General features: G+C 36.9%; 1 protein-coding gene across 5 annotated transcripts in view; it reads right to left on the bottom strand.

Moving 5' to 3' along the window:
• AGPS (alkylglycerone phosphate synthase) overlaps nt 1-13,060 on the bottom strand; it is a 133,845-nt gene that overhangs the window by 12,512 nt on the left and 108,273 nt on the right. For all 5 annotated transcript variants that reach the window (XR_011569336.1, XR_011569335.1, XM_070798940.1 and 2 more), the window contains one exon: nt 12,381-12,438. Coding sequence is in view for 3 of the 5 variants with exons in the window: in XM_070798940.1 (XP_070655041.1) it covers nt 12,381-12,438 (58 nt within the window). In the remaining 2 variants the exon portion in view is untranslated. The remainder of the gene's footprint in view (nt 1-12,380; nt 12,439-13,060) is intronic.

Below are 13,060 nucleotides of genomic sequence, written 5' to 3' on the forward strand. Positions count from 1 at the left end.
AACACTATTCTATAGGTCATTGGAGAAGGAAATGGCAACCCAATCCAGTGTTTTTGCCTGGAGAATCCCAGGGATGGGGGAGCCTGGTTAGCTGCCGTCTATGGGGTCGCACAGGGTCGGACACGACTGAAGCGACTTAGCAGCATAGGGCATTTAAAAAAGAAACTCTATATTTAGCCGCTTGTATGAGTGATCTAAGCACTGACTTTGTATAAGATTTCATTAATCCAACCAATCTACTAGTGGATTATGTAAGGAACTAGTGCTAAAGGGACACTGACCCCTTGTCAGATGAAGCTCTGGCCCCAAGAAACTTCTGGCTTTTTGGAGAATCTGGTGATTTGATGATGAGGATATTTCTTTGGGAGGGAGTGATGTGGGGTAGAAAAGAGGACTTAGTTGTTCATTTGCTTGTACTATAAGGCATTCGTGTGTGTGTCTATGTGTTGGATTTTGGTACGTGTTGAAAGTAAGTAACAGATCTCCAACTGAGGGATACTAATATCCAGCTTTTAAAGACACATGAGATGAGACTATGACTATCCACGATTCTAATTTAATGCTTATGCTCAGTCATGTCTGACTCTTTGTAACCCCATGGACTATAGCCTACCAAGTTCCTCTGGACTGTAGCCCACCAGGATCCTCTGTCCATGGGATTTTTCAGGCAAGAAAAATGACAAAATGGGCTCTTCATTTAGAAACGGGTTACGATTTCCTCCTCCAGGGAGCTTCCCAACCCAAAGACAGAACCTGCATCTCCTGCAATGGCAGGTGGATTCTCTACCACTGAGCCACCTGGGAAGCCCTGATTTAATGTTTAGTGGATACTTAAAGTCATGTTTGATTTCTTTATTAAAGTCATCTGATTTATTTTTCTACTACTAATGATACTTCTAATATCAAGATGAAAAATTCATAGATACCATGGACTTTTAACAAAGCAATTAAAAAATCTGGTATAAGATTCTTATTAAATATTTTTAAATGTCATTTTTCTCTATGCTAAGGTTTTATCTGTGCAGTTTATAGAGCAGCTCTAAGATCTTACAGATCCTTGAATAGGTCTTTAGAGATTATGAAACAGGAAGAAAATCGGAATGACCAAGATGAAAGCAGAACACAAGAGTTGGATTCAATCTGTCTTCAGAACACAATCAAGTGTTAATTCTGTTCTGTGTCCCCAGAAGATGGATTGACAAGCTCAAAATGTAAACCAAGTGGCAGTTAGAAAGCAAGTAAGCAGACCAAATAACATGATAAGGGCAGAAAAGGATAGAAAACATCACATGTTCCTTGAAGGGTCATGTTTTATTCATTTTTGTAGTCCTGTTCCATAATACAGGGCTTCTCTGGTGGCTGAGACAGTGAAGAATCTAATCTGCCTGCAATGTGGAAGACCCAGCTTTGATCCCTGGGTCAGAAAGATCCCCTAGAGAAGGGACTCCAGTACTCTTACCTGGAGAATTCCATGGACAGAGAAGCCTGGTGGGCTACAGTCCATGGGGCAGCAAAGAGTTGGACACAACTGAAGGACTAACACTTTCACTTTCCATAATACAGCGTATCCACACAGTAAGAATAAAAAAATAAAAATGTCAGTTAAACTATACTGAACCACAGTTACCTATAAGCCGTTTTAGATAAAGAGTAGGGATGCAAATATCCAATCTGGATTTCTTTACTTTCCTTTGGTTTCATCTGCCTTGCATTCTCTATATTCTGACATTATTTCTTAGATATACTCAAGAGTTCTTCTACGTTAGCTAAGACAGGAGAAGGAATGTCACAGAACCTCACTCTCTTCCTTCAAATCTCTAGGAGCCTTTGGACTATATCAACAGTTCTCAATAGAGACAATTTTGCAACACAAGGGACATTTAGCAACGTCTAGAGACATTTTTTGGAGATGGCAATGGCACCCCATTCCAGTACTCTTGCCTGGAAAATCCCATGGACAGAGGAGCCTGGTGGGCTACAGTCTATGGGGTCACTAAGAGTCAGACATGACTGAGCGACTTCACTTTCACTTTTCACTTTCATGCATTGGAGAAGGAAATGGCAACCCACTCCAGTGTTCTTGCCTTGAGAACCCCAGGGACAGGGGAGCCTGGTGGTCTGCTGTCTATGGGGTCACACAGAGTCGGACACAAATGAAGCGACTTAGCAGCAGCAGCAGCAGCAGAGACATTTTTGGTTGTCGTAATTTGGACAATATTACCAGAATCTAGTGGGTAGAGGCCAGGGATGCTGCTAAACATACTACAATGCATAGGACAGCCCCCACAACAAAGAATTATCTAGCCAAAATGTCAACAGTGCCAAGATCAGGAAATTTTGGACCATATATTTCCAAAGGTCCATCTCCCAGGAGCCCAAATAATTTCCATAAAAGCAAACATATCTTCACTGCTACAATCAACTGAATTAGAAGTAAATGGCTCCTGCTATTGTAAGGTGACCTCGTTTTAAATTTGAGGATACTGACTAAAGTGAGGCTACCAACTCCAGTATTCTGGGCTGGAGAACTTCATGGACTTAGTCCATGGGGTCACAAAGAGTCGGACACGACTGAGTGATTTTCACTTCACCAAACTGAAAGAAATTCTGGAAAAAGTGGTAGAGTAGACAGAAGTTATACTCAGAAAACCTGCCATTAATGACAAATGCTAGTTTATTTTAGAACTTAACTCCTAAAGACCTGAATGTAATTTCTACTGAAAAAAAATTTAAGTCATATTTTTGGGTCATTTTCCCAGCCAATGTGTGAAAATATGTATGAAATAAAGCTTCACAGCACTGCTCAATATAATTTTCTGTGATAACAGTAATGTTCTACATCTGTAGTGCTTACCTCAGTGGCTCCTAGTCACATGTGGATATTAAGCACTTGAAAGGTGGCTATTGCAAATGAGGAAATAAAGTTTTAATTTTATTTCATTTTAATTTAAATTTAAATAGCCACAAATGCCCTAGTAGTTTTTGTGTTACACAACACAGATTATTAAAAATTAACTTTATCTAAAGTCACTTTTCGGAGAAGGCAATGGCACCCCACTCCAGCACTCTCGCCTGGAAAATCCCATGGACGGAGGAGCCTGGTGGGCCACAGTCCATGGGGTGGCTAAGAGTCGGACACAGCTGAGCGACTTCACTTTCACTTTTCACTTTCCTGCATTGGAGAAGGAAACGGCAACCCACTCCAGTGTTCTTGCCTGGAGAATCCCAGGGACAGGGGAGGCTGGTGGGCTGCTGTCTCTGGGGTCGCACAGAGTCAGACACAACTGAAGCGACTTAGCAGCAGCAGCAAAGTCACTTTTAACAGATCTTACACTTGAAAATACCTATTAGGATTCATTGCTAATCACCTGAAAAAATAGCTACGAAAAGCTAATGAGTCTATAACAATGTAATAATATAGTAGAGGTATTCTGAGATTAACAAACATCTAGTACTTAAAAGAGTACTGTGCTGTGTGCTGTATTTAGTCGCTCAGTCATGTCCGACCCTTAGCGACCCCACGGACTGTAGCCCGCCAGGTTCCTCTGTCCATTGGAATTCTCCAGGCAAGAATACTAGAGTGGGTTGCCATACCCTCCTCCAGGGGATCTTCCCAACCCAGGGATCGAACCCAGGTCTCCTGCACTGCAGGCAGATTCTTTACCTTCTGAACCACCAAGGAAGCCCACTTAAAAGAGTCTTGGTCATAAAACTGCTAAGGATAAAGAGTTCCTTTAGAGGTCCAAAGAGAAATGGTTATTATCCAAGCTACCTATTCTTTCCTCGTGGCTGAGAAAATACACCTGAAGCTGGAAGCTACTACAGGTATATATATAGCACTAGGTAAGAGGTGACAAACACGATGCTGTCCCTGCCCTCTGCCTGGGACTGCGCCTCTGTAGCCTGCATGGGGAGGAAGATGTGAGGATCAATACATTCTTACAATAGATTTTGTCAGCTCTCAAATCTGTCTGTACTGTGACATGGTTGAAATAGTTAAGTAGTTAAATGTTCAACTACATCATGAAATTAAATTGGCTTTTACAGTCTGGTCTTAGAATCTCACTATTTACAACACTGCTTCAGTGGAAAAATATTATATTCCACTTTTAAGTTTTGTGAGAAAAAGCAAATCACAAAAAAGAAAGAGCAAAACAAACTTCTGCAATCTTATGGTAATCTGATAAAGATTTGATACTGGAAAGGGTATACTCATCTGATAGCTATCAAAAGCCCAAAATCACAACCAGCATATTGACACTGATATAGTCCAGATCCAGAACATCTACATCCCCACAAGGAGCCCTGTGTTGCCTATTTATAGTCACCCCTGTCCTACAGCAACTCATGGAAACCACTAATGTGTTCTCTATTTCTCTAATTTCACTATTTCAAAAATGTTATAGAAACACTATCACACAGTATGCAATTTTGGGGGACTGGCTTTGTTTCAGTCAGGGTAATCTCCTGGAGATTCATCCAAGCTGCTGCATGTGTTTATGGTTTGTTTTCTCCTACTGCTGAATCGTACTCCATGGTACACATATACCATAGTTTGATTAGCCATTTAATCGTGAAGGACATCTGAGCTGATTCGAGTTCGGGACTACCATGAGTAAATCTGCTGTAAATGTACATGTACAGGTTTATGCATGAACTTAAGTTTTCAATTCTGTGGTATAAGCATCCAAGAGCATAACTGTTGGGTTGAATGGTAGTTACAAGTTTGATTTTTATAAGAAACTGCAAACTGTTTTTATGTAATGATGTTACTACCCTACATTCCAAACAGTAATACATGATTTATCTAGTTTCTTTACATCCTTGCCAGCATTTGACACTGCCACTATTTTCTAATTTTAGCTTTCTGATCAGTGTATAGTGGTTTCTCTTGTGGTTTTAATTTGCATTTCCATAATAGTTATTGTTTCCCTTGTGGCTCAATGGTAAAGAATCCGTCTGCCAGCGCAGGAGATGGGTTTGGTCCTTGGGTCAGGATGATTCCCTGAAGAAGGAAATGGCAACCCATTCTAGTATTCTTGCCTGGAAAATTCCACAGACAGGAGGAGCCTGTCAGGCTCTATTCCATGGGGTTGCAAAGAGTTGGACATGATTTAGCAACTAAACAACAACAATGGTTACTGATGTTGAACATCTATTCATGTAATTATTTGTCATCTGTGCATCCTCTTCAGGGAAATGATTCTTCATGTCTTCTGCCCATTTTCTAATTGAATTGTTTGCATTTTACTATTGAGTTTTAAGAGTTCTTTATATTTTATAGACATAGATCTTTTGCTGGATATGTGGTTTGCACATATGAAAAGCCTAACTTTTCATCCACTTAACAGAGTCCTTCACAGAGCAAACATTTTTAATTTTGACAATATCCAATTTATCAAATTTTCCTTTAATGGACTGTACTTTTTGTGAACAGTCTAAGAACTCTTTGCCAAACTTTAGATCTTGAATATTTTCTCTTGCTTTTTGTTTTTTCTAGAAGTTTTGTTATTTTATGTTTTACATTTAAGTCTATTATCTATGTTGAGTCAATTTTAGTATAAAGTGTGAGGTTCAGGTCAAGGGTTTTTTTTTAACCTATGAATTTCCATCCAATTGTTCCAGCACTATTTGTTGAAAAAGCTATATACTTCCTTCACTGGTTGCTATATCTTTGTCAAAACTGGTTGGACACATTCATGTGGGTCTATTTCTCAGTTCTCTACTTTGTTGTATGGATCAGTACTCCTCCAATACCACAGTCTTGATGACTATAAGTCTTGAAATCTGATAAATTGATTCCTATGACCTTGCTGTTCTTTTTTCATCTACTTATTTCCTTTACCTTAACATATAATTTTAGAATAATCTCTTTCATATCTACTAAAAATATCTGCAAATTTTTGATAGGAACTGTATTAAATGGGTAGATCACTCTAGGGAGAACTGACATGTTGACTCCATGTCCAGTGTTGTACCAGTCCATGAACATATCTCCCCATTTATTTAGGTCTTTCATTTTTTCATCAGCATTCTGAAATTTTCAGAACATAGATCCAGTATATATATTGTTAGATTTACGCATAAGCATATACATATTTTATTAGATTTAAATGCCTTCTTTGGAGCAAATGTAAATGATACTACATTCTAAATCGCAGTTTCTATATGCCTGTTGTTAATATACAAAAATGGAACTGATCTTGGTGGGGGCTCTTATATTCTGCAATCTTGCTGATTTTGTTTTTGTATATTTTTTTTTTTTTTGCATTTTCTACAAAGACAATCATGTCATCTATAAATAGTGATATTCACCTTGACAATCTTCATGTCTTTTATTTCACAGTATAGGTTTTTAACAAAACTGATCTTTTGCTCATTACTTTGAGTAGTCTCTTTACTTTTAAAGTTTGTGACACTACTGGATTATGTCAAGACCACAAAAACTGCTATGAGCAGCTACCCCATAATTATTCTCTGAATAATAGGAAATAAGTTTGGTTAGGTAAAGACTCAATATTTAAACTAAGACTGGTTACATTTAATCAAGATTTTTTTTTGTTTTCTGACAAGGACTTAGGTATAATTTTAGCAAATGAACAACTTAAAAACTTAAGTCATAAATTGAAATTAAATATATGGCTGACATAAACACTGTTGTTTAAACTGACCAGCTCGTCCGTTATAAAAACAAGCGCTATGAAGATTAAGTTAAGCAGGCTTTGTATTTCCTATAGCCTCCAGTTCCAGACTACATCTGTTTTCTTTGATACACAAAACCAGAGTTAAAATAGCTCCATTTATCACAGCATGATTGTAGGCAGACAAACCAGCCTGTCTGTTTCCAGATAGGGAAAGCGACTGTTATTAATCACAATTACAGGCCAAACTCTCTAAGAGAAATTGCATCAATATTCTCCCAACCCCCAGCCCTTCTATTCTTGAACTCAAAAATGTTACTGAGAATGTCATGACACTGCCTGAAGGTCAGTAACTAAAGATGCTACTATGAGGCTGCCTTGAGTTTTAAGTTCAGGATACATATTAAGGAAAACCTTTCCTACACATATAAAAAGCGATCTTTCAAGAACTCTATTATTAACTTTAGAAGGATAATTAAACCCACTCTATTTAAAATTTATATGGAAAGATTTCTGCTTGAAATGAAACTAGGAAACTATACTGAATAGCATGGGATATTTGAAATGTACAAATGAGATGATTAACTTTAAGCACAGAAGCATTTATGAAAATAGACATTTTTATAGCAAATTTTGCAGCCAATAGTGTGAAGAAAATTTATTGCTTTCATACAGATGGTAACAGAACCTCCTATAGAGTAAGACTAACCATAGGTTATAGATGAAAACATTAAAATAACTGTTCAATCTTACTCCTTGATAAGGGTCTTTTTCAAACTGTAACCCTTTTTTCAATGGTTACAGTAGAGGTTTAAGTATACAAACCAGAGTTTCACTTGGTGCTGTCTACTTCTTTTATGTTTTTAAAAGGTTTATTGTTTTTTAAGCACCTACTATATATGCAAGACACATTGATGTTTACATACATTATCACACTTAAGTCTTATAATAATCCGAGGTAGGTACTATTCCCATTTTGCAGATGAGAAAACTGCAGTTCAGAGAATTTATTCTCTAAGGTGATACAGCTAGCTAAGTACAGAGCCAAAAGTCAAATACAGATTTGATTCTGAAGTCTATGTTCTTTCTCCTCTGTCTGTAAGCCTTTCAAACTTATATTTGCTTCAAGACAAAGTTTAAATGGAATCTTACATATATAATCCATCTAAGAAAGGAAACTAAAATGGCTGGTTGGGCAGTTATAGAGAAATGCATATTATTTTACCCTACTTTTCCACTAAATAACTGACTCTGCTAATACACATTCTCAGAAATAATGTTACAGAATAAACTGAGCCTTTCTGTGATTAAGCACGACTCTATATCCAAATAAGGCCTGCTTATTAAGCATTTGAAGCTAAATTAGCAAGGAGATTAATGCCATTCATGTTAATGAAAAATTCAGATGTTTGAGAATCTGCAAAACTGCCCAAAATTCTGTGAGCACTTAGACACTTAACTAGTCACATAACATATTCATTGATTACCTACTTCTATGTAGAATAGTCAGTCACTTTTCTAGGGGCTCGGGAACAGTGACAGACAAGATACAGTCAGTAACCCCATTGAACTTACTCAAATGGTTTATGGAAATAGTTTACGGAAACGCATAAACTACAAGAGAATAGGGAAGATGCCTCTAAGAAAGTGACATTTTTATCAGAGATCTAAATGATGGGGAAAGTGAACCATGCAAATATCTGGGGGAGGGGGCACAAGAGAAAGACCATCAGAAAGAGATGGAACAAATAGCAAAGGACTTTGAAGAGGAAGGGGTTGAGAGGTCTGAGAAACAGCAAGAAAGCCATAGGGGAAAAGGAAGAGAAGAAGAGACAGAGATAAACACACAATGTATACCCTTGAAGAACCCGATACGGACACTGGGTTTTATTTTGAATATGAGAAGAAAACAATGAGTTTAAAAAAGATTACCTGGACAGCAAGAGAAATACCGGCAGAGCAACAGGCGTAGAGGCAGACAGACCAGTAAAGAGCCTACTGCAGTTGTCCCAGAAGGAAACAAATAGTGATTTAATGAGGGTGGTTTTGGTGATGCCTTCTGGTATTGGGAGTTATCAGCATAAGGACAGTGTTTTCAGTCCTGGGACTGAAGTAATCACTGAGGGAGTGAGGGGAACACGGAGGAAGAAACTGGCTCTGGGCTGAACTCTGGAGCACGCCTGTGTTTAAAAAGTATTAAAAAAGGCAAGGTAGCAAAGGGAAAGCATCTTTTTACCTGGACACATGAAAGATATTCTGTGTTCAGGCTTACTTAGTTTCTTTTTCTAAGCCATAGAGGAATCAAAGGGGTTTAGCATTTGTTTCCACACAGTCATATTTCTGACTGTATGAAAAAAAAAAATGAGAAATGTGATAGAAATAAAAGATTCCTTATTTAAATGAAGCAGAACCTCTCAATAAATTAATATGCAATCGAACCTTGCTACATTCAAGTTCAAGATAATAATTTCTATAATTAAACTATTTCATTGACCTTGGAGTCTTCAACAAATAAAGGCTTATACACCTAGAACCCGAAAATGCACATAAATTATACAGGAGCTTTACTGTAACATGATCTGACCTGCATTTGTTTTATTACCTGCTACTGACAATGTTAGAAACGTTAGTCAGGAATTACAAAAACCACCAGAAAGTCAAACTGACTTATGTGCAAGAACTTAGAAAATAATGCAAAATTTATGATAAGGAAATTAAAATATTAATTCATTCCTGGTTTAACATCTAAAGCAGGACAGCAACTAAACTTAGGGTCAAAATTAAACAGAGCTATTATTTTATTTTAAAAGAGAAACAGTGATGTTTAGTATTTCTTCTCATACACTCTTAAAATCAAGTGCTTCTTTTCAAAGGCGTTCAATTTAAATTTTTTTAGCTTTTGACCTATTTTCACTATTTTGGGTTCTTAAGTCAGAGGACAAGGACACTGACATAGGAGGCCCTGAGTTCAAATTCAAATTCTAACAATTATTGCTCATACGTTGGAGTAAGCTACTGTACATTCAGAGCCTTAGTATTTCTTCATCTGAAAGACAAGAACAGTATCTATTCCACAGCATTCTGATCAGGATTAAAAGAGACTGTCAAGCAGAGCACCTAGCAAATGCTTTACAAACGTTAATTCCTTTCCCTATTTCATCTCCCTCCCCTTTGATGTTTTAACATCTACAGCATTTACATGTTTATTAAAGTCACCTTCTAAGTGCTTTTCAAAGAAGAGGGGAACTCTTATCTTGGTTAAAATATGATGATATCATAATCCTACTAGTTTTGATCAGCGGCGTTTTGAAATGCTATTATATTTTACTTTATGGAACTATAAGATCCTTCAAGAGAAAGAGTACCATTCTTTGAAATCTTACTGTCTCGTGGACAAGTAATGTTTATAACGATACAACGATGTTAAAAAGCATTAGGCATATCTGGTATCAAAAATATCCCAGGAGCTATTTATATTTTTTGCTCTGGAATCAAGAATTGAATGATCATGTTCTTCTGGTTAGTTAACGTTTACATCTTTCCAACTACTTTTAAATTAATTTCTATTTGTGTTCATTGACTAAATAACAGATTATCAATAATTAATAATAAATATAATAAACTAATAATAAACAAATTATTAACCATAGCTTTAGACAAATAATAAAGTCTGTCTCAAATAAATTTATACTAGAATTATTTAACTCTTTACTATTTTAAATTTGTGTGTATTTTCTTTTTCTTTCAAGTACGTTTACATAGGTTCTGTTAAAGCCTACTAAGAAACTCTCAGCGTCTAGTGGGTATCTGAGTAAGTACTGACAGCCGTTCCACCATATTAGGCTTTCAGCATTTCATATAGAGACACCACTGGCTGGACCTGAATATCCTCATAGATCCTAAAGGCATAAAGTGTCATAGGTGAGAGAAAAAAAACATTGGTTTGGCCTCTACAATGTTGCAGCTCATTTGGTCACTTCTAACTTCTGTAGAATTTATCGCATTGTAAAACTTGAGTAAACAGAGACCATCCTCTCACAATTAAGGAAATTAGTTCACCTAACCTGATTATCTAACAATTAAGCCTCTATTTCTTTCTATTCAGTACAAGATTTGGCTATTTTCACCCTCTTGTAGAATTATACCTCTCTCATATTTACTATCACAAACAAGGATCCTACAGTTTCTTATCTTAAAGGAAAAAGTACACTTGTTGGCTGCTGACATCTACCAAAAGGCAAAACTGTTGGCTCTGGAAAGGAAAAAAAAATTTTCTTTAAATAAGTAATTATAGCTAAATTATTTTGCTTCCTCCCTCTATTCAATCAATTTAGAATTAAGAACATACTTCATGATACTATGTAAAATTACTATGTAGTTTGCTTACATAGTAATAATATAGTGGCATCCTAAAATAAAATACAAAAAAAAATTTAAGTACTGTATATAGTTTCCTGAACATTTTAAAGAAAGGTACAAAAAAATCTAAGCACCTTTATGAAATTCCTCATGTTTACATTTCCAAAATTAGGTTTAGACCTTTAGTCAAAAGCTTTTAATTCCATTTAAGAGGTTTCTAATATGCAGTTTCTTCCCTTCTTCATTTTCATCGTTCTAACATGAAATCTCCATTAGAATCTCCATCTCATTACCAAAAGGTAATAAATAGGAAGAGAAGGGCAAGAACAATTCATTCACTTTAATGCTTATCAGTCAGCTACGTTAGAAATTTATTTGTGAAGAGTAAGAAAAAGTAGGGGGAATATAATAGAGTAAATCGATACAGTGATGCTGGGAACTATTTTTCTACTTCATTCATCCACATTAGCAATCTTCTTCAGGCCTGGCTGAATACAGATTCTCCAGAGCTCACTATGTTTTCTACCAAAATTCTTTCACTCTTCTTACACACATGTAAGGAGAGCTGGCTGGGGCCAATACTATTCTGGTGCTGGGAGGAATGAAACAGGAGTCCCTACTGAGGATCCTACTTTCCAGTAGAAGGAGATAGCTAACTATAATGTTAGACAATGCTAAGCGCTATGATGGAAAATCAAACAGGAAAAGAGGGATATGGAGAATCCAGAGTAGGAGTTGAATTTTTCAAATCAGTGGTCATTTATCTTCATGCACTTCCCTAAGAAAACTACACATATCTATTTTTCTAGGCACTAATTTATATATTAAAAACACTGCTAGTAACATAGACAGACATATCATAATTTTTATTGGTGATATGATCAACTCTCCAGTAACTTAATATTATAATGATCAAAAAGGAATACTATAACAGAATTAAAATATTGAAAAAAGATTTTTTTCATATCCTGTCTTGATTAATCTGCTGAATTTTGAGTGGCAGAACAGCTCTTCAGTATATGATACAACTGACGTTCAGCTACATTCCAATACTGGCTGAAAAACAGTTATGCAGGTTTCTTCCCCCTTAAGAACTTTGGCTATAATGGTCAAATACCTTCCAGGCTGGCTGGGCTATCCTGGGTAACATTAAGTTCCTAAGAACTCAGAAGAATGACCAGGTCCTGTTATACAGACAGGCTTGTCAAATCAAGCTTCAGCTGGTTACTACCACAACACAGGTGACCTCAGTGACAGACACAAAAACTTCCAAGATGAGATCTCTAGTGTTAGCAAATTCCTCACAGTCCCAGCATTTTATCAAACCAAATATTTTAAACAGTAAGAATATTAGAAATTCTACCCCTCAAAAAAGAATACCTCCATGGTGATGTGACAGGCTCCCTCCATTAGCGAGGATTTCTTCTCTAGCAGCTGCCTGTATTTGGAAACAAAACAACAAATAGATCACTTTGAAGTGAAAGAGTAAGACTCAACTCTCGAAGGAAGCACAAACGTTCTGGGTTAAATAGTAAACGGGAAGTCTAATTTTCTTTTCTATTCAGTTCACTCAGTCGTGTCTGACTCTTTGCGACCCCATGAATCACAGCACGCCAGGCCTCCCTGTCTGTCACCAACTCCCGGAATTCACTCAGACTCATGTGCATCGAGTCGGTGATGCCATTCAGCCATCTCATCCTGTGTCGTCCCCTTCTCCTCCTGCCCTCAATCCCTCCCAGCATCAGGGTCTTTTCCAATGAGTCAACTCTTCGCATGAGGTGGCCAAAGTACTGGAGTTACAGCTTTAGCATCAGTCCTTCCAAAGAACACCCAGGACTGATCTCCTTTAGAATGGACTGGTTGCATTTCCTTGCAGTCCAAGGGACTCTCAAGAGTCTTTCTACTAGATTAACTGTATTTTAAAAAGCAACTAAAATATGCAACCTAGCTTTGTAAGTTTTTTTCTAGTGAATAGTCACAAATTCTACAATTGTTACTTTAAGACTCTAGAAAAGAAAAAGAGGCAAAATGATGAATTCAGCAGCACTAAATGATTAAAA

This window comes from Bos indicus, chromosome 2 (genome assembly GCF_029378745.1).
Source record: "Bos indicus isolate NIAB-ARS_2022 breed Sahiwal x Tharparkar chromosome 2, NIAB-ARS_B.indTharparkar_mat_pri_1.0, whole genome shotgun sequence".
In the NCBI taxonomy this organism is placed as follows: domain Eukaryota; kingdom Metazoa; phylum Chordata; class Mammalia; order Artiodactyla; family Bovidae; genus Bos; species Bos indicus.